Source organism: Mizuhopecten yessoensis, unplaced genomic scaffold (genome assembly GCF_002113885.1).
Source record: "Mizuhopecten yessoensis strain PY_sf001 unplaced genomic scaffold, ASM211388v2 scaffold10087, whole genome shotgun sequence".
In the NCBI taxonomy this organism is placed as follows: Eukaryota; Metazoa; Mollusca; class Bivalvia; order Pectinida; family Pectinidae; genus Mizuhopecten; species Mizuhopecten yessoensis.
Window position 1 is genome coordinate 268,015 of NW_018408372.1, and position 23,399 is coordinate 291,413.

Sequence of the window (23,399 nt, forward strand, 5' to 3'; positions counted from 1 at the left end):
ACATTTTTAAACCACTTTGTTTGCATAAATGTCCATCATAAAGTTCCTGGATGGAACATAATTAAAAAAAATGTCACTGGTCACTCTATGTTCAAGCTTTTAGTCTAAGTTCTTCATCATGGATTGAATAGTCGTCACCCTTACGTCACATCCGTTAGAATATAGGAAGTTCACACGCAAGTTTGCAACATATATATATTGCATCTTTGAAACATTTAGACTACTAGTTTAACTTTGATTTATTTTATTTTGTGAACGTCCATCTATTTATTGCTGTTTGGATCTTAGTCTATGCGAAACAAACCAATCAGAACGAATATTAACGGGTGTCACGAATGTATTCTACTGCGGAATATTTATTTTTATTTTTCCATTTACAGTATAAACGTTTAACTGAAATATCGAACATAAATAGCAATAAAGGTACCCTTGATGTATTTATGTGTGTGCTTTTATATCATAGATTGGAACTGAAGAAGAACCGTTCCAACACAGTGCTAAGGTCACTTTGCACGGGCATCCGCGATCGAAGGAGATACCAATATATGGGACGAAGACAATAGCTATCAGGGACTCACGGATAGAATTACACGGTGAGTATAAAACTTTAATAACACATGAATTGAATAGTTTCAATTACACATAGTAAGAATTATATATGTCGATATGTATGATGTGGTCCATGGGTGTCACACCAGCATGGTTTGTAGAGTGCATTCATAGATCCACTGACTTAAGGACATTCTCTATATAGGTATTTTGTGTGAATATGACACTTTCAATACTGTTAACACAGGTTAAGTTAAAGGTATCGTAAGTTGCGTTAGGGTACTTCGGAAGAATAAATAATTATTTGTTAGAACAATTAATGAAAAGAATTAATTCGGAACAAGGAACCGTTGCGTGCTGACCACGGTTAAGTTGAACAAGTGTTGTACAAAATTCGTGTACAGTGCAACCTCGATTCAATGCCCCTCATTTCATATGCCACTTTCCACACTGCCATAATATTTCAAAATTCGTTCTCTTTTTTGTTAACACTATTTTTTCAGTCTAAATTATCACCAAACCCCATTATACCGCAAACATTTACGAATGATGGTTGTACAGTGAGCTTTTACTCTACTTTGATCAATTGGCTTTTCCACCAATGAGTTGTGGACCTTCAGGGAATAGATATTAACTATATATAACAGGTGTCTGTATCAAATTTGCAGCCATATGGATAATGCATAATACTGTGATACTCTTTTGATGCTATGGTATATAAATAGTTGGGAAGTTTAAGTCATTATGAATTGTCCTGAGGTTTTTTGGTGGTCATAAACCGGAAAGTTTGATTTGAAGCAATTCAAGTTCAAAGGCGACATACACCAGCCCTTTCCTACTTCAAATTCTTTTTTTCTATGTACTCTGTTTATGCCTAATACAAGGTAAACTTCCCCGATTTATATTTCTAAATTCATTAGTAAACTGGAAGCGCTTAATGTCCCCCTCTGAGTAATGTCTATTTATAGAAATGAATATTCACATACTTCAATTAATACAAACTATCAAGTTCTGTTATTGTGTGTGAAGAAGCAGTATATTAATGTCAATCAACAATTCATGGTATTTATCGATTTGTGTTTGTGTTCAGTAAAAAATCATATCGAAAGCGAAAGCGAAATAAATATTAAAAACTTGAACTATCGAGGCAATTTAAAAAGTTGATTTAATCCAGCAAAAGCTGTTCATGGTCATTTGTGTGAAATCTTCAAAATAATATTGATATGAATATTTCAATAGAAGTCGATTGGTTATTATTGGTGAACGTTCATATTGTAAACGTACTGGTATTTTAGTGGAATCCTAATTTAACCGCATTTTGTAGTTGTAAAATTGAGCTATAAATAATGTGCTCATTAAAATATTTTTAAATTATTTTCTATTGTGTATATTGTGAGTGCGCCAATGCATATATGCTCTTAAGTAATCTGTTTAAATTCTATATAATGCTATGGTAAAGGTCCGCTAAAATAGGTATTTTGTTACTGTAATTTGATGTACTTTTTTTCAACCAGGCAAACCTCGTAACACATCAACCCAGTTATATTCCACAGCAGCGTCAGGTCAAAGTATCATAGAGGTGGAAAATGTCGTACCATGGGTGACGGGGGACCTAATAGTCATTGCTTCAACAGGAAAACCTAAATCACTGCATGAAAACGAAATCCACACGATCCAAAGTGTCATTGTTACAAATAGAAATACCACCATTTTAACTCTTGTTTCCCCCTTGAACCACACCCATCTTGGCACAACTGAGAAGCATGCTGGGAGAGAAATACACTTTCGGGCGGAAGTTGGCCTTCTGTCACACAACATCGTTATCCAAGGTAACCGCGACTATGGATTAGAAGAGGACGACACACTGAGTTCGGATGGATTTGGTATGGGTAAGTACATTTTGCATATATTTTGTTTTCTCTGTTGTTCACTCAGTAATTATACTGTACATTTTATTGCTGGTATGATAAAATCGTCCCATTCATTTGGCTATATCCAACGAAAAGCTATTGTCACGGTTCAGGTAGTAAAACACTCATTGAACAGAGTAAAGTTCCGTTCTCTAAAACACCCCCTTACTTAAGGGAAAATAATTTTTGTTTGAACTAAGTGTGATAAACTATATATCCCAAGAATTTTCGCCGTGGGTTAACTTGCTCCTTTTATGCACTTGACAATCAGGACGAATTTATCATGAAAGGGAATAAAAAATTCAACAGCATACACTATATCGTTATTGCTCGTGAAGTGCGAAATTAACACTGGGCATAAATCGATTTACTGGTAAACGGCAAATACCTGACTGGGCGAACGTTTACCTGTATTCAGTATCTGATGAAGGATGTTGTTTAGCCTTCACTCTTGTCCTTTTGTCATAATTCAGTATCTGCAGATAATTGTGATAGAGGTGTCTCGTTTTGTGGCGTACTTTTGTTGTTGAGAGCCAAATTAATTCAACAGAATTATTTTATTACTTTCAGTGGTAGTTCTGGAAAAGTGGTTGCCTCTTTTGTGCGATGATACAATTCTCTAGTAATATTTAAACCACGTACTTTATAAGTCGGACTATCTTCATTTTAAAAGCCTTTGCTTAACGTTTACAATAACTGATTACGTACCATCTCATCATATCTCATATTATGAAGGTCGATGGCTTTGATTACGCCTATAACATTTGTTGCTACTACCCGAATTCTTGAATAGGTTATGCTTACATTTCTTGGATTAAAGCTAAATTTACATTGCGGATGTCGCAGATGAAGCAAAAGACGCTTATCCTTGCGGAACATCTGGTCTGAATATCCTGGTATTTTTTTAAGTGTCTAACTGAGATATTTCATTTGTTCATATTTTGCTATAGTTCTATTCATTTGGAGTTCGAATTATGGTTCTGTTGATACTTCGGTATTCTTTTATTGTTTCCCGCATTGGTTTTTATGTATACACGTGATTTCTATTAAAAAGTTACACCTATTGCTGGTTAGATATCCAATTATTTATAGAAGTTATACTAGTGAAGTATTATATCAGAACAGTGATCGTATTTTTCAATATTATTCATTTTTTATTTACTTTCATGCTGTGAACCATCGTTGAATAAATTTCAGTTGTATATGTCTTCGGTATTACCTAAGGATGGTATGTTCAGTCAAAGCTTGACAAAGGGACCAGTCGGTCTCCAAACATTACGACAGGATTAAACTGTACATTGTTCGTGTAGAAAGTAAAACTTTGATTATACATATTGCCAGACTAATGAATCTTATTGAAGATTGTAGTTGTGAATATCAATATAATTGTATGAAGAAACAACTATCGCTTTATAACTAACAAATTTGTTTCGGAGTTCAAAATAAACGAGTGCCTTTAAGGAAACCCTAGTTGTCTATTTTGCTGACTTTTCAATAAGAATTAATCAGCTACGCGTTTCTATCAAATTTTAAGCAACTGCATAAAAATAATCGATACAAATAGCCAGTTCCTCGTTCACTTCGAAAATAAAATTGTAATTCGATGAAACAGGCAAAGTATGAACAAATTAGTTATTTACCATTGTTAAGGTACAATATCATGTGTTCCAGATATGCATATTTTGCTCCATAGCGGGAACCTATGTCTATGAATATTCATTTTGGTCATATCCAAAACATATTTCATGTAAGACTATACAATTTAAAAATTGAAAATCATTGTTGATTGATTTTGTAATATTCCAGCCAAATTAAATTCGGTACTGTTTGATTCCTACTTTATTTTAATTCTCATTTAGGAGAATTCGACATCCAAACCTGTTCAACGGGACGCTTGCAAAGTGGCAATGGTCAGTTTGGTGTTCACGTAATAATACACAAATCATCAACTAGCACTAAAGCCATGGCGCGGATAGAATATGTAGAACTTCACCATGCTGGTCAAGCTTTTCGTCTTGGGCGTTATCCTATTCATTTCCACTTGCTTGGAGAAGACGCAAACAGTTCATATGTCCGAGGTGTGGGCATCCGTGAATCTTTCAATAGAGCGGTGAATGTTCACAATTCTCACGGTGCTCTTATCGAACACAACGTTGTATTTGACATAATGGGTGGCGCATTCTTCCTCGAAGACGGAATAGAACATGGAAATATAATTCAATTTAATATCGCTGTTGGTGTAAAAGCAAGTAGTAGTTTACTGAATGACGATATTACTCCAGCAGCTTTCTGGATCACCTTTCCGTACAATTTCGTACGTTATAACCGTGCCGCAGGAGGAACGCACAATGGGTTCTGGTATCGCATGAATCCGCACCCTGAGGGGCCATCATTCACCAAAGATGTTTGTCCCCAATCAGCTCTTTTTGGTCAATTCTATGGCAACACAGCGCATTCGCAAGGCGAGTTCGGTGTGTGGTTTTTCCCTACCTACACTCCAAGGGCAGGAGAGTGTAAAGAAAGTCTACCGGTACCAGCAAAAATAGAACATACCTACGTATGGAACAGTAAAAAATGCTTTGAAGCGGTAAACAGTGGAGATATTCACGTTGAAGATTTCACGGCCGTCAACTGCGAAAACGTAGCCATTGAATACAAGTTGGTAATAGAAACCGGTAACCTGTTGTCTAGTTCTTCCGGACCACGTATATTTGGCGCGTTCATCAAAGCGTCTGACAGAGGAGATGGTATCGTGGTACCGTACCAGGGAATATTTCAGATATCAAATGTTACATTTGTAAATTACAACGCAGGCGCTGCATTTGCGGTGACGAGAATAGCTGGACATTGTACAAATTTCTGTGGCGGGTTTGAGTATCTTACATCTAACCTTAACTTTTATAATTCGTCAAACCGCGTCAAAAGTGCATGGAAATGGGAATATGTATTTACAGACTTGGATGGAACCCTATGTGGATCGAAACACTGTAAGGTATTGCCAACAGTAGGCACTCTGCCTTCAAGCTGTTCAGCATTTACGTCAGCCGTCGGGATAGAGACCTCTAAGTGTCCTTCTGATGTCGAATTTATACGGTTGTCATTTAATAATCTGCTACCTGATTCTGTGCTGTTTAAAACATTGAACATTACCACCGATAGAAGGACAGGATTGGTCCCTTGGCAGTTTAAAGGAATCACACATCCAAAGGGTTATCACCTCAATTGTTTGGTAAACAAGACAACCTTGATAGAGACTGACAACGGATATAAAATGACGAATCTCAGCTTCTCTGGCTTAGTTTCCAATGTCAAGGTAATGTAAAGCTTGATCTTTTCTGATCAAAGACTAGACAGATTCTAAATCGCTTATTTGTTTTTAACACAAACAGTAATTAAAAACTTGCTTTAGCGAGCTTTTGAAAGTGTCTGCCTCCTATGTCAAATATGACGAGGGGACCCCAATTTAACATCCACTAAGGGGCGGATGGGTTAAAATATTCGTCTGACAGCCTGCAGTATTAGTATAGGTACTGTTTTATAACGAAATGACTCGATATTTTTGAACAGCTGAATTTACTGACTCGGCACAGTGTGCCTAAGTGAATTGTTTCAAGAGTCTTGACACTGGTCAAGCAGACAATTTTGAAAAGCTAGCAAAATCAGTAATAAACTAACAATAACGGTATTTGTTTTATCTAATAGCAGATGGTTTACATAAAAGAGGTAATCGTTGACTGTTAACCATTAACGTGTTCTTATTTGTGACGAGGCAAACTTTCGCGAAATTTAGGGGCATTCCTTTGATTGCTTAATGCAACATAAATAATAACATGGCAGTTATGCAAGGATTTGAATTTATTATTACCAAACAGGAATGTGTCTTTCAAGTCGTAGTGTCAGTAATAAAAGTCATCGTGTAACAGCTATTCTGTTCATTGACCGATTTATTATGAGAACAATGGTATGCAAATATCTAGCATGGCCAGTTTGATATAATAGTAAATTACCTTATCATTAACATAAAAATTACAAACATCATGAAAAAAACAACAACCTTAAAACATTGTAGAGGTATTTGTTTGTTCGATTGGTTATATAACTACCTTTTATATATACCAGTGACAATTACTCACGATAGTGGATATGACATTAATACTAATCTATTTTTTAAAATAGCATTGAAATTATAACAATAGTTGTTTGTGTTTAAATGAATATAAAGCATAATTTTAATGATATTATCCTATTTAAGAGTAAATACGACTGTAAACACATTTAATCGTGGTGTTTTCATTAAACATATTTTAAGCATAATTGATAAGCACAAATGGATTTTTATCGAAATATAATCCATGTGTATACTTTAGACGGGATGTCAATGGATGAATATGATTATTTAATAGCCAACGATGACCTTGGAAACAATTTCGTTGATTTCCGATGTTTATTTGCTTTCATTGTGAAGTAGTTGCTCACTCTGTTTGAAAGTAACAAGATTATACATTATATTAACTTTCTTACAAGTTATGTAATCTGTTTATGGTCCGGATAGCTTTTCATATACTAATTTTAAAAGACTTACAATGTTTCTTTTTATCACAGCCACACGAGTTTGCTATCGTTGCATGGCAGTTGACGAAGAAACCAGATATATTTAAGATAAACGGCATCAAAATCAATAGCACAATGGACGACGAGGATCTCGATCCAACAATCCACTACCATGGAGACTGGATGTTTGACAATGAAACCAGTATCATCAATATCTTAGGTTTGTTAATCCCCCGCAGACGAAATTTGGGTGAGGTGGGGATGTATAAGGAATCCCCCTATCCGTCGTCTGCCAAAATGCTTGTCTGTGCAACTCCTCTTGATATTTTGTATCTTAACAAAGTTCAAGAACACCGTGTGTAGGTGTGCGTGATGAAAGAAATTTGCTTTTCGACTATTTCCCCTGGAGATATAGCCCTTGAAGCGTTCTGCTCCAGAAAAATTAGAAAAGCAATCTTTTTGAGCTTGCTAAACAGTTTCGCTAGTTATTCAATAAACATAACCAGTTGCATGCTAAATATCTTACTATTGCTAAAGAGAACTTTATGGGTTTTTTCTCTATCAAATAAGATATTCATAAAACAAAATAAAATTTAAATTGTTTAAATTTTCCGGAGCAAATGTTAACACATAAAAGAATATTCGTTATTTAGGTGGAAATTACATTTTTTTCTGCGGTGGGACCATCGCCTTAAAACGTTATTTTGATGGTAACGCTTTGTACTTTTTTTTTCAAACAGTGAGGTGTTCGAGTCTGTTCTTTATCATATAAACATTGTCATTGTATAGTGTCAAATTTAACCTCAGATATCGGTGTATGATGCAGTGTTATTGATTTTTTGCATACTGTATATGTTACCAAATTGAAGTCACGTGTGTGATTTGGGTTCATCTTCTGAAGTTCGTCCTATTGACGTTTTCACCTTAATAGAAATTACAACCATATAAATTAAGACCAGGTAACCATAATGTTTTGTTTTTTAATATTAAAATCTATCAAACATGTCATGAGCCTAAATAACTACAATAGCAAACAATAATGGAATTTCAATGGTGATTTTTGCTTAAGAAGGATGCTGGTTATAAACACATTCTTCAAAATACGTAGAACGCGACATTGGGAATGTTTGTAGGAATCTCGAATAATGTCATGGACAATAGCCTCAAACGGTGACTTATTCAGAATTAAGTCATGTGGTGTAGATGAAAGAATATTCAATTTTTATAGTGTCAAAGACTCGTGAATATTAATGATAATGAAGCTTTTATCAGATCTTGAATTGAATGAATTGTAAGAACATTGTTACGGAAGTATATTCGTTATAAGCATCCTTACAAGGAGTACCAGTAGTTGCCAACGTTACCATTATGAAGTCAAAACATTGATTTTAAATTAAAAGGACAATGAAAGTTAGTGTAAATGTCATCCGGATTTGGAATGTTTTTAATAAATATAATGGTATACATTGGTTTATAGTTTCCTACAACGAAAAGGACAAACCAGTTTTGGAAGGTCGCAAAAAACTTTTGTTCAACCTAGAAATTATTCACTGTTACTATCCGGATTGTGTGGATCCCTCCACGGTTGACACAGGAGGGATTCTTACCGCAAGACCGGAGCAGCATTCATTTTGGTCTGACAATGCATCATGGCCTGGCGGAGCACTTCCTGTTGACAACGATACCGTTGTTATCGATAAAGGTAAGTCGAAATGGCCTTTTCACATACACATACAAAGCAACATAGGGCAGGGAACTCTTTTAAGCAAAAAGAATACAATCACGAAAGGTTAGTTACAGAAGATGTCATACTGCTTTATTTATGATCATTCAGAAATGATTCATTATTAACATATGTGTTATAAAATGTAGTCCGTTATTTAATTATCGGCAATATAAACTCTCGAGTGTTTTGCTTATTAAAACGAAATTTATTTTTTCATTTGTTCAACTGATTTATATCCTTGTGTTTTTCGCTGTGGTATATGTATGTTTGACGTCTTAATATATGATAGGGGATAACAAAGTATGCTAAGCACGTGTATATCGAATAAACTGTTGTTTATTTCTTTTTCCTGTTACAGCTGTGGCATATCTGTCGTTGTGTCTTAAGGCTGTCGTACAGTTTATCTTTGTGTATAGAGGTCATGGAATGTTGGGCTGTTGCATGCTATTGCCATTGTACATAATGTTCTCTTGTGTCGACACTGTGATTTGTTGACGTTATAGAATATTTCGTCCTCAACGCTGTTATATATTGCTTGTGTTTGACACTTGTGTATGAATAATCATATCAACCAATATTTGGTCTTTGTGTTTTAATACTTCGTAATTTTCGGTTCTTGTAAGTTTCGCTATGGTATATATAGAGAATCTGTCATAACTTTCCCTTTTTTCATGTTTGCGTGCCTGGCTAGCAAATATGAAAAAATCCAAAAAGAGTGTCCTAAATATAATATGAAGGGAAACGAATGACATATTCTTCTATCATAAAATACAAAGGAAACTGTATAATTGTGCTCAGAAACGAATATTTTGCACTTAGCAGCCTCTGAAACGATGAAAAATTGCATCCGGTTCACAATGACGTGACGTCACATTGATTGTTCCTATTAGATCATTCGTCATTTCCGGAGTGATATTACACACGTAACATAAACATATTTTAGCTGACGGCTTTATTACACGGTATTCACATGATATATGTATGATAAAAGTAGTTGCAGTATATTTGATATATGTTGATGCTGTAGTATATTTGGTCTTTGTTTACATTTAGCATTTCTATTAAATATTCAACAGGCGTTTGGATGGTGGCAGATACTCTGATCCCCACACTTGACAAGCTTATTCTTTATGGCGCCCTGGAATTGGATCATGGGCCAGTAGGAAACTTTTATCGTAATTTCACCTTCACCGTAACGGACATCATTATTATTGGTGGGCGACTTATTATTGGTTGGCCCGATGACCGTTTTCTAGGAATGGCTTGCATCATTTTGAGAGGGCAGCGATTACCTGACGACAAGACTGATAAACTACTTCCCGGATCAAATATACCAATCAATAGAAAAAGTATTGGTAAGTCAATATCAAAAGAGGCAATTCCATTGATTTCCTTTGTTGATATCTCCTCCTTATAATATACTCAATACTTTAGAACTTAAACAATGTACATTGTAAATGGCGTGTCACAGGAAAATTGTTTTTGGTTTCTTTGTGACAATTGAACTTAAACGATTAATGGTTCAAAACATTCAGCCTAAAACCAAAATGTGCGCTTCCTTCCAGGCGGACAAGAATGGTATATGTAATGTACTACATTTTGTTTCATATTTGTTGTAAAAAAAGTTAGAACCAATTAAAAACCAAAATTATTTTTCATTATGTCGGTGGCAGTACAAATCACGATGATAAAACCATTATATAAACAAAAATGTATTTTTTTTAATAATAGGAATTGAACAAGAATAGATATGCATTAAACTACGTTGAATTTTGATTCCTAGCCGTATACGGTGGACTGGACTTGCACGGGATAGATGAAGAGATTCCCTGGACTACTCTGTGTTTGACAGCATCACCCGGGGATACCTCGCTCACATTTTGCCAGGCAGTGGAGTGGAAAGCAGGGGACGTTATAGTGCTTGCTCCTACATCATACGACCCATGGGAGACAGAGACGTTCCGCATTACATCGATTGATGGGAAGAAAGTAACACTGAATGACACTGTTCAATACCGACATATTGGTAAGATTGGTTACATTTTATTCCACTGTAGTTTGTGTTCTTAATATTTGAGAATTTGAAAATAATTATCCAACCGAATTGTACAACTTCAACTTCATTTAAACATTTTTGTAAGCGGTTACAGAAAAGCACATACAAATATAATGGCATGCATTAGTTACACCGATGCTTTGCCGTATTATTCTTATTGCTCTTATTGCAATTTTGTACCTCTTTTCTTATGATATAATAACAAAAACTACGAAAATTACTTATCAATTGTGGTGTGGTTGTCATGATGTGTTTTTCGATGTTTTGTCATTCAATAGCCCACACTGAAAACGTTGCCGGGAGAAACGTCACTATGGCAGCCGAGGTTGGAAAATTGACAAGAAATATAAAAATCATCGGAGAAGAGGCTCCTAACTCATTTGGCGGACGAGTGCTAGTTGGACAAGGGGTGCTGAATGACACCCTTTACACAGGCAAGTTGGTTCATGCAATGCGAGGGGTAAATGTGTTTACCTATGTTTACCCAACAATAAAACATTTGGTATTTTACCAAAAAACAATATGTAGTCACAACAAATGTTGATCATATAGTATCCTCATTCTTCCTGATTGTATGATTGAATGATGATAGTTTTGCTCAGACTCGTTTCTAGCTAAAGGAGCTGGTCATCATGTTTTTGTCCAAAACCTAGCTTTTTATTGCAGCGCTAAAATATATCAAGCTATTTCTGAGCAATCTATTTATATATGCTTACTTATGCGGAAGGAGAGATATGATTAATGTGGAGTGTAGTAAAAGATTCGCGTGTAAAAGGCCGTTTGTAATTATATTATAAAATCTGGACAAATAACAGACATTAGAATAACTTCTATTGTCATATGATAAAACATGCAGTACAAAAACAGATGCCGACAATTATAAAATGAAATATGTATTAACAGAAAATTTGTAGAGATGTTCTGGAAAAATAGAAAGTCTTCTCTTTTCTTTTATCTATCACTATATATATATGCTATATTCAATTATTAATTAGGTAAACGTAGCATTGGTAAGTATAATATACTAAAGTAAAATAATAAACAATGATAATATAAAGCATATTGTACTTAGAACATCGAAAATAAGGTTTGGGTTAAACTATTCAATTTCTAATATAATAAAATCAGGTCTGCAGAAAATTTTTAAGTTTTCATTTTGACAAAAACAAGTTATTATAACAAATTTGCAATAATATTATGAAGTTTAAGTCAAAGGATAAAGTTAAATTACAAAAATAAAAAACATAATATAATAATCTATTTTAGTAATAACCTTAAATATCTTAAATGAAATCAATTCTACAATAATAGTGTAATATCTGCAATAATAGCGTCAATATACTGTAACTCCATTAAATCGGCAGTTATAGAAAACACAAACATATATACTATCACTATCAAGTTTGCGGTAATACAAACTAACTATTACGTGTGTCCTAATAACGCAAAATCTGCAGTAGTACCGGGCGTAATAGGCAGTAAGTTAGTACGAATTGTAAATTCGGCAGTAAAACATTAAGTTTGCAAAAATAACAATAATGCTCAGTTGATAATATTTACAAGTTGTATCTTGTTATACAGGATTTGCTCGGATTAATAACGTAGAGTTCTTCCGTACCGGCCAGGAAGGTTTCGTGTCCCCCTCGGATCCACGATTTTCTGTTGCGTATCTTTATGTTGGAGATGTGTCAGAAGAAAGTCCGTCCTACGTTGTTAAGTGTGCGTTCCACCATGGCATGTCTCCTGCAGTAGGAGTGTTTGGTACACATTACCTCAATATCACAGACAACATCATCCACCATACTGTCTGGTTCGGTAAGCATATTCGTGCAGATGAACAATTATTGTCACTTATCTTAATATTTGGTATTTTTAGGTGTGCCAACTAAAGTGTAAGGTTGGCACCACACTCGACTTTTTAACGTCGCATATCGTGTTCTTGGGCACGTATGTATTGTACAGCATGTCTGTGAGTAGTGGGAAGCAACGTCCCAAGATCATTGCAATCTTAGTCCATTCAATTGTTAATAATATACTATTTATTAGTTTACTTAATGATATTGTAAAAACACAATGTTAAACTTTTGTTAAATCTTCATTAAGTGGGCCTTAATTACAATTTTTAATTTCATATGGAGAAACTCTTCCTTGCACCAATACCTCATTTGTAGGCCGCCCGCTACCAACCATGTGAGACTGCCAGGGCACGAAATGAGTAAATGTTTATCATTTAAGGGATCTCTAAAAGGAAGAACTAAGAACTTAATTGATAGCCATACAATTTTGGCCAACTGAAATAATGTTAATCTTGTATTCCTAGATAAAGAAAGGTTTTGAAAACTGTCCTTAATAACATATTGTGGTCCTTTACTTCAGCCCCCGACGGTGATAGGGGCGAAACGTTAGAAAACTTTGATCCTTTATCATAACGATGCTTCATATTAAATGTAGCTAATATTTTACATAGTTTTACAATTTTACGTTTCTGTTTTTAGGTTTGAAAACAGAATCAAGATACACCAGTATTGAACGCAACTTGTTTATACTTATAATATCGGAAAGCGTCTATGATGGTCGATTTGAGGAAGGAAACTACAGGTTTGGAGCAGCCATTGAGGGAAATAGAGCGGGTAATCTGAAGCTCATAGATAACCACGTGGCTGGAGCAGAGCGAGTTGCGTACAGAGTCCAGGGGATCGAGTGTGGAGCAATGGGCGGACCTTCAGGGAACGTGGCACACACTTCTCTGTTTGGATTTATAATTTTTCCAACTGACGTGTTATCACAATCAGACTGTGTGGAAATTTCAAATTACTTCTTTTGGAAAATCCGTTTAACCGCCCTTTATTATCAGAACCGGTACTCGGTGGATGTATCGGGTTTAATATCGGCAGAAAATGGAGTCGGAGTGTATATCCAGGTAGTGGGCCCCAGCGTTGTCTCCCATGCGTACGCTCCCAAAACTTGTAACTTAAGGAACGGTATTATGATAGGAACAACTGCCTCTTTCAACTGTACTTCAGATGCATACAAGACAGATAATAACATAAGGATTGTGGGAGAACGGTCAGATCCCGGGAACAAGGAGGCGCACATCGGTACATATCCCTGTGCATTTATGGCGAGTGACAACAAAGCTCCGACAAAGACTCTACACAATATCATGGCATACAATTCCATCATGGGATACTACGGAATTGAAAGTAAGTGTAGCTGTTTGGGTATAATACAACTTAGATGAAACAGTAATTAGCCAAAATAATTACCAACTAGTAGCCCGGCCATTTTATACAACCTCACAATTGAAAACAATAGGAAAAGATCTGGAAGTCGAATTCCAGTAAAACACGTCATTGTTTTACTGATAACTGTTGTATCAGGATGACGACCTAATCAAATAGACAAAATGGCACTACAGTTCACTTAATGGTTACGTTATCCCAACTTACGCACTTAATTGTAATATGTGTTGTCCTGCTTCATCTGTCTAGGGGTTAGTCTACGTCACATGTTGTTTAAATGAGCGTGTGGTCTAACTCCGAAGTCAGAGGTCATTGCTGATAAAATTGACAGCTGAGTAGATTTGAAAAAACGGAGTAAAGTATCTTGCTCAAAGATACAATACAGTGCCTTGCCGTGCCGTGACTCGAACCCTTCATTATTGCAGCAGATATTTCTTTGTTTTACTTTTTGCTCCGAATTACTATCTTTTAAGCAAGTGTTTCCTTTCCTTGTGTTTCTACTGGTTATTTTAAGCACAACTTAGAGACAAATATGTAGATATTTATTTTTTCATTTCGTGAAAATCTATATGTATGATATCAATAGCTTTATGTATGTTAAACAGTACTCGTTTAGAACTGTACCAAACAAGTTGACAGTATTAAAACCAGTACTGCAGTCTGCATTAAAACACCGGGAAAAAAACATTCCAATGTCGGGATTAACATATTTCCTAAAAAAAAAATTGACACATTTTTATTTATGTTCTATTTGAAATTCATGTATTTGATTATTTTCAGATATGATATTTTGGAATTTTAACACAACCTGTGGAAGAGACGATGTTGTCGTGTCAGGTGACCCAAACAATGGCGATGGACAACATCCAATCGAGATACAAAATACTACACGAAATGATTGCAACCTGGTCAGGATACCTAGACCAAACCTTGGGTAAGTGTTCCGAACCTGGAAGGCTGAATGGACACTTAAGGCAGAATTTTAATGTATCAAGGTCTACACACATAACTAAGCAGTTACACCGAAAAAAAATCCCAAAAGATGATTGCATAACACACATTTCACCGATTTGGAGCTATATCTTTAAAGTAAGCATTATACATCGAAAAATGTTCTTCATTCAGAATCTTTAGCTAGTAGAGTTTCCACTAATGGCTTTTTAATTCTCATCTCCCCTCGAATGAACGCAATATATAAATATTTCACCACACAACAAGCGAGTATGACTGTATGTACCGTTCAAAGGGCAACATGATCATCCAAAAATACCTGAACGAAATGAACAAAAAGTACAAACTAAATTAATTCTAAATTGATTCTCAATAATATTAAAAAAAAAGATATATTGTTAAACACTCTTTCAGGGAAATCAACGATGGTGATTGTGTGGATATGAACTGTGATGGATTGAAGAAACTTCTCATCAAAGATTTAGACGGAACGTTCTTAAAGGGGAAACCAGGGGCAGTCATCCCAGAGTCAGAATTTGAATGGAATGCCGGTACAAAGAGAAATCTTGGTGACCACAGGATACCGACGTCTTTGTTGACTGACTCAAATGGACGTCAAATTCCTGTTAATGTTACAGCCCCCCATAAAGGTACGTCTTCATATTGTCTTGTTTCATGATCCCACTTATACAGATTCGTTGAAACAACCATGTGTATCCAAGAGACCAAAATGCATCAACAATTGAGGTTCGGACCATTCTGTCTCTACTGTTACTCCTTCTTCAAATTATTAACTGCCAAACTCGAAGACAAGACTGACAGTTTTGATTCCGCCGCTCAATATTTTCCTTACCGTTATAGTAAAATGAAATACCAGAATTGTGATTGACTTTCGATTCGTTCATGTGATTGGAGATCATTCTAGACCATTTCCCAACCTATACTGCTGTCATCCACTAAATTCTAGCAGCTTCCTACCGACTCGAGTAGAAATAATGTCACTTTTGCTCATTATGAAGAGCGTCAGACTAGTAGACCGGAAGTCCCAGGTTCGACACCTAAAAAAAGCATTAAAAGCTATGACATGTGTAACATTATACACAAAGATTAAGTCAGTATACAAAACAATTAAAAAAGTACGGTATAGAGGAGTCAACTCGAATTGAAAGCCTGGAATTTCAGGTTGCTTTATTTTTTTTATCATAATCTACATATTTGTGTCATGATTATATATATATATATATATACTGTATCAGTGTATTCATTGACAAGTAATTCTGCATTAACCGCTAGAGGACGCCCCATGCTGATGTCTCTGTCGTCTCATTAACCGCTAGAGGACGCATACCAGAAGACAAACGCCCCATACTGATGTCTCTGTCGTCTCATTAACCGCCAGAGGACGCTAACCAGAGGACAAACGCCAAATACTGATGTCTCTGTCGTCTCATTAACCGCCAGAGGACGCCCAATACTGATGTCTCTGTCGTCTCATTAACCGCCAGAGGACGCATACCAGCCGATAAACGCCCAATACTGATGTCTATGTCGTCTGATTAACCGCCAGAGGACTCATACCAGAAGACAAACGCCCAATACTGATGTCTCTGTCGTCTGATTAACCGCCAGAGGACGCATACCAGAAGACAAACGCCCCATACCGATGTCTCTGTCGCCTGATTAACCGCCAGAGGACGCATACCAGAAGACAAACGCCCCATACTGATGTCTCTGTCGTCTCATTAACCGCCTGAGGACGCATACCAGAAGACAAACGCCTAATACTGATGTCTCTGTCGTCTCATTAACAGCTAGAGGACGCCCCATACTGATGTCTCTGTCGTCTCATTAACCGCCTGAGGACGCATACCAGAAGACAAACGCCCAATACTGATGTCTCTGTCGTCTCATTAACTGCTAGAGGACGCATACCAGAAGACAAACGCCCCATACTGATGTTTCTGTCGTCTCACTAATCTAGAGCACGTTCTAGTTATCAGGACATACTTGATTGAAACAGATAAAATCTATCAGAGAACTTTTATGGACGTTGCAAATAGTCACGTTCCGCATCTTAACTTAGTTTCCGCCTATAAGATGTGTGGAATAATTAATTACTAGTATAATTTGTATTGCTCCCTGATTGCTTAGTTAACAACCTTTTTTTCCCCCTAGATTTGATCGGAAAACCCCATAAAACGCGTATTTTCGTGGAAAACAAAGTTTTGCTTCCATCTCTTTTTCGGAGTTTTGGTGGAGTGTTGGAAGTTTGTATGTGTTATGGTTGGGTAGGATTGTCAGTTTAATGTTTTCTACTAACAGAAAGTGTATACCTGGTCATTTTTTTATAGAGGGTGTGGTATTTGCACATATTCACCTTAGTTACATGTGTTGAGCCGTTGGTCTAGAGTGAAGCAAAATAATAATTATAAATAAGACATGTTCAGATTCTTAGTATATCATATATTAAAGTTGCGTCTTGTCTTTAAGGGATCATTCGGAACTCACAGTGTCAATACCGCGATATGTGGCAGGCGTACGAGTGCCATGATTTGGACTATGAGATGCTTATTATAGAAAGCATGGACGCCGACTCGGAATTTCGACGCCTGTCACCCGTCGCCATCCTAGGAGATGGATACCTTGACCTTATCAACGGACCCCAAGATCATGGCTGGTGTAGCGGTTACACCTGTCGCAAGCGTATCTCCACATTTATGGCAATTGTTGCTACAGGTATGTTTGAACATTCTTGCTTGTTAAGCATACTTTGCTGATGGTAAGCTAGTATATAATGATATTTTGGTTATAAAATGTCTTGTTCCAGGCTCACCCTTTACAGCAGCCCTGTAAGTTTGTGAAAAATAAGAGTCCTTTTCCTATCAGGCTATGAAGGCTAGATTATTACACTTTAAAGACACATCTACTCAAATACAGTTTTTTTGGGATGACTTGTTTTTGATAAAAATAGGAACAATTTGACCCTGAAGACTGTTGCAACAGGATATGTATTCCATTAAAAAATCCACTCAAAAATACAATAAAAAAGTCATTGCAATCGCCGACACTTTTCGATATTAGGAAATACTTTGTACAGTTGTATTTTTTATTTAGTTTGACAATGATTACTACCACAACTTTTTTCAGGTAAATCCTATCAAGTGCACTTTAGTAGCACCAGTCCTCAGTCACTACGTCTGTTTTTACTGAACTCTGACTCTAGCCAGGCAGTAGTCATTGGCATCTGGTACGCAAAATCGTACCGACGGGACGTCTATCTTGGTAAAAACCTGGTGTTAGCGACGAATGCAGAATTAGATGGAGGAAGTTATACAATTAAACAACCGACAACTCAAGGTGAGTTTGTTCCGAATGCAACGTCAAATGCTACATCAGGAACAAACTACTTTGATAGGGATAAAAGCATCTTGTATGTACTTGTCAGAGGAAACACTCCCGTTGTCATCATCACAAAGCCCGCCATTATCATAGCTTTTGATGTTCCTGCTTTAAACGAAGAGGAGTCCTTCTTTGGTGAGAACTTGGTCTGGAACCTGGCTCTATTCTTTGCTATTCCACCAAATAAAATCCGAGTGATGAATGTTATTCGGGAGGACACCAGACGAAAAAGGCGTCAATCTACAGCTAAAGTAGAATTCGAGATATCGGAACCTCCTTCAGAAAGTAAGTAATGTTTAATAAGCTATCGTGTAATATTTTTTTTATGAAAAGTGACTATTTCTTCACGTACGTATTAATATTATAAATATTTTGGATATATTTTATAGATAAATAACAACCATGGCAGACAAATACATGCAGGTATACCAATGACAATATGTACTCTCTACTTGAATTTATCGCGGGGAATTTCGCTATATTCTCGGTCATCATTGATTTCCCCCAATAATGTTTTACTTTTAATCTTTGTTTCTGGCTGTTGATATTTTCTCTATGTATAAACATTGTTTTAGTACTCGTTATTCTGAAAAACACATTCCTATAAACCATATATTCCCAATCTCCTGTTTCCGTGTTCTTCCTCCTTTCTCTTTCAATTCTGACGCATTTTCCTTCTTTGTCAGTTCGCTTTGTAAATTGATGTACTTATTTTTAACCGTAATTTTTCCATTTCAGCTGTCGAGGAAAACAATGGGACGTTGTCTTATGGGGACAATAATGCGACATTGACTTTTGAACAAACGAAAAACATGACAAAGAAGTTTGCGGATGAAGTACAGTTGGGAGACATCAATGCGGTTTTAAACACGACAGTTTCCAACGTTGTGGTAAGCGCTCCTCTACCTGAGCCTGGTACTGAGGAGTGGTCAGTCCAGGCGAACTACTCTGACGACTCGGAAAAATTGACATCACTTGTGAAAGTTGATGCCTTCTCTATACACACTCAGCCGGAACAAAACTACGAAACGCACATACTCAACACACAGCCGAAGATACAGGTGTTAGATGAACTGGTAAGCTATCTTATACACCATTTGTATTAGTCAATTAAATGTTGGTTGGACGCAAACATAATTCTTGTTTTATATGTACATTATGTCTATTCAGTGGACCTATTGTGATTAAGGTAAAGGTGTTGTTAATTGAAAATATCAAAATTCTAGCCCATTATTTACAAATAAAAAACAACGACATTCAACACATACCCCACGCATTTATGTTTGTGTATTAGGAGATATATGCTATTCATATATATTGTATGTTTTTTGCATGCATGGGGTATAACAACAGGTTGCTTACCAAACATTTAGGTTGGTTGTTGCAAGGACATTTCAAAGTGGTAGATTTATGAAGGGGGTACGGTAGTTCAGTGGTAGGACGCCGGGATCGTGACCGAAGGGCTGGGGGTTCGCGCCACGGCACGGCAATGTGTTGTATCTTTTAGCAAGATACTTTACTCCGGTTTTTCAAATCTACTTAGCTGTAAATAAGTATGTGGTTGGGCAGTGCTAGAATTTTTGAATGCTAGCTGTTAGCGCCGAAATGGCAGCTCCGGCTGTATGCTCCACATGGAGTTGAGAAATGTATTGTCTGGTTGCAAAGGCCCTATAACCACGGATGATGATTTGTGAACCGCTTTGAGACGACCTAGGAACTAGGTTGTGATAAAGCAGTATATAAGAACCTCCAATTATTATTATTATGCCATGCGACTGTTGATTGGTAGAATCTAACACGTGAAGGAATGGGGATAGGAAATATCTCGAAGGTGTAAAATGTGGGTCATCTGTCCGGGATAAACCTAATATAATCTTTCACCCCCTTGAGGGTGAGACGGGGTACTCTCAACCCGAGGGGAAAGATTCTTAAGTTGTCAAACACGAAGCTTGTCGAGTATTTGACAGCTTAAGAATCTTATCCCGAGGGTTGAGATCAACCTGTTTCACTCCCAAGGGGGTGAATGATTATTTTTCTCTTACCCTGTTTACCCTCTTATGTATTTTATATAGACGTTACATCAATGCAAGATAATATTGATGTTATGCGACTGAATTGTCGACTTGACGTCATTGTATTGTTGCCGTGACGTCATGGTATTGTTGCTATGACGTCATACAATTGTTGATAAATTGTGATTCACATGTTGAATGATGCGTATATTCATTTTAGGGTATGTCTGTTACACAACTGGGAACAGATGGTGAGAAATGGAGCGTGACGGCCTATCTACGAGAGGATACAACCCAATCGGTGCCAGCACAGGGTCTCTCATACAATCCAAACGCCCAGCTACAGGGAACAACAACTGTCGTATTTGTTGATGGCTGGGCAAATTTCACTGACCTTGTCATTTCTGAATCCGGCACAATGTTTGCAATTGACTTCAATCTAACTACGCCTACTTCTGGCCGTAGACTTCATATCTCTTCACAGCCGCTTACCATTCAACCCCGTATGATCAAACCAGTGGTAACCATTCTATCAACCACCATCGTCGAAAATAGCACCGTAGCAATAGATATCGAGCTCTATGATAACTCCACTAACACACGGATCTCGGATGCATCTTGGAGGGTAAGCAACTATTGATAAATACATCTGACACGTGACGTTTGCTTCGATGCATGAAAGTAGTCTATACACTAGTCTATTTCTCTTTCTAATTATATATATGTTCATAGACAAATACAAGTCTCGGGTTAAGTGCGATCACCAGTTGTATGCATATTTATTTACGTATTATTATGCATGTTTACTTCATTGTCCTCCAAGACATGGACATAATGATAAAAAATGCCTGTTACATTTTTGTCATATAACATAGGCAATGATTTTGGATATTTCGTAACTGTAAGATAAGGTTTATAAAATAAGAAACACTAAAGATATCATTTGATTACTATATTTTTTAATTTGAAGGGTCATAATTGGACAGTAACCGTTGGACTTAACACGAAGGCTGTTCCTCTCGGCTCCATGGAAGGAACTAAACAAGTGTTATTTGATAGTGTAAATAGTAGGGCTGTATTTGACGACCTCACCTTCACCAGCTACGGACTGTATTTTCTAAAGTTCCACGTAGTATCCTCTCCTGTCGAGTATGATTTTTATGAGGAAGTATCTATCGCTGTCAACTCATCGATGACAGCGGAAAACTCTACAAGCAAACTCGTTGAAACAACATTCAACGCAGCCTATGATGACGTCATAAAAGACGACGTGACCGCTCTGCACTTCGGAACTGCTGTGACCAACACATTTGCAAAAGAAAATCCTGAAACACGCGTTGATCTCGTCAGTGTAACGAGAGGTAAGTATTGTCTGGTACTCCCGGAAATAACTGCTTTGGTTCTCATTTTGTGGTGAATAAGATTAACATTTAAAACAAGATAAAGACATGAGAAAATAACTAGAGATATTATATAATGTTCTATAACATTATGCAGCATACAACGGTTTGACTATACAATTGTATATACAATAATTATTTCACTTTTTGACTTATCAAGTTATGTATCTACCTGATTGAGTTATTTGTAGAACTACCAGAATTTTAACTGGACTTCTGTAGTGAAAACCCCGTAAAACAGACGTTATTGTTTTGTTAATGTATGATCATGTATGCAATTAAATTAAAGTTTGGTTATATATGTTTGAAGGGAGCATCATTGTCACTTTTACTGTGTCTGGAAATCCCTCCGCCGTTGACTCAATGATACAGGGAGCGTGTACAAACACCACCAGCATAGTGTTTAATGGAGTATCTGTACCACTGTCAGGAAATCCCACGTTCAATGGAAGTAACTGTAGCGCACTTATCGACGTGAGTAAAGTCACTCTCCATTGACAATTTATGATAGTTATGTAATACAACAGGTACGTATAGTAGCTATGAATTTTATAGAACATGTATACCGGAGTATATAAGATCAACTTTCATGCATGTTTACTCCAATATTTTAACTATTTTCTATTCAAGAATTATATTTGTAGTTAATACTGTTATATTTTCATACTAAATTGTCGATAGTTAACGATACTTAATGTTTATTTTTTGACTACACGTTTGATTAAAAACAATTTATTAAAAAGAATATTTTTCAAATAAATTTATGGTTATTGATATCAATTATCATCACACATTTTTTCAATGAGAAACCTTAATAATATATAAGATTTTTTTGTACAAGACCACCATCAGGTCATGACCGTTTTCCGTTATTTTCTAGCTACCGACAACAGCCAGTACGTCGACTTCAACGTCAGCAACTACATCGACGTCAACGTCAACATCTACGTCGACGTCAAGTTCGACGTCGACATCAACGTCAGCAACTACGTCGACGTCAAAGTCAACATTTACGTCGACATCAACGTCACCTTCCACGTCAACAACGTCACCTTCCACGTCAACATCGACATCAACGTCAACTTCCACGTCAACATCGACATCAGCATCACCTTCAATGTCTACATTAACGTCGACTTCCACGGCTACGCCAACCTCAACATCCACGACATCGCCATCTATCCCGACTTCATCATCGGCGGCGACGACCGCTGAAACAATGCCTTCATCAGAAGGAATGTCGACCTCGATATTGATCGTCATAATTGTAGCTGTACTTGCGATTCCGATTGCGGCCATTGTAGTGATTGTCTTTAAATGCAATAAGGCGCGAAGCTACAGGAATGGTAAGTTCCTAAGTAAGATCAGGCGACGATCTTTGTTCTAAGATATAAAAGGTTGGTTTTCATGTTGGTTTAATTTCCAATGCGTATCTGATAATGCTTTATACGATATGTGCAATTATTTTTTGTCACACACACCAGGAGTATATTACAATTTTGTTGACATATGTGCAAAACTAAATGCTTCTACCTTGTCCGATGAGAAAGTTGAAGTAATTAACTAAAGTTATTTTTCAATTTTGACTTCTCTGACCATTAAT

General features: G+C 36.5%; 1 protein-coding gene across 1 annotated transcript in view; it reads left to right on the plus strand.

Moving 5' to 3' along the window:
• LOC110459475 (fibrocystin-L-like) overlaps positions 1-23,399 on the plus strand; it is an 81,170-nt gene that overhangs the window by 53,646 nt on the left and 4,125 nt on the right. The window contains exons 39-57 of the mRNA XM_021511755.1: positions 464-593; positions 2,064-2,438; positions 4,319-5,772; positions 7,062-7,230; positions 8,488-8,712; positions 9,813-10,091; positions 10,520-10,762; positions 11,071-11,226; positions 12,374-12,607; positions 13,288-13,995; positions 14,815-14,968; positions 15,400-15,635; positions 17,476-17,721; positions 18,133-18,669; positions 19,123-19,460; positions 20,617-21,021; positions 21,367-21,757; positions 22,107-22,270; positions 22,677-23,142. Coding sequence (XP_021367430.1) covers positions 464-593; positions 2,064-2,438; positions 4,319-5,772; positions 7,062-7,230; positions 8,488-8,712; positions 9,813-10,091; positions 10,520-10,762; positions 11,071-11,226; positions 12,374-12,607; positions 13,288-13,995; positions 14,815-14,968; positions 15,400-15,635; positions 17,476-17,721; positions 18,133-18,669; positions 19,123-19,460; positions 20,617-21,021; positions 21,367-21,757; positions 22,107-22,270; positions 22,677-23,142 — 6,910 coding nt within the window. The remainder of the gene's footprint in view (positions 1-463; positions 594-2,063; positions 2,439-4,318; positions 5,773-7,061; positions 7,231-8,487; positions 8,713-9,812; positions 10,092-10,519; positions 10,763-11,070; positions 11,227-12,373; positions 12,608-13,287; positions 13,996-14,814; positions 14,969-15,399; positions 15,636-17,475; positions 17,722-18,132; positions 18,670-19,122; positions 19,461-20,616; positions 21,022-21,366; positions 21,758-22,106; positions 22,271-22,676; positions 23,143-23,399) is intronic.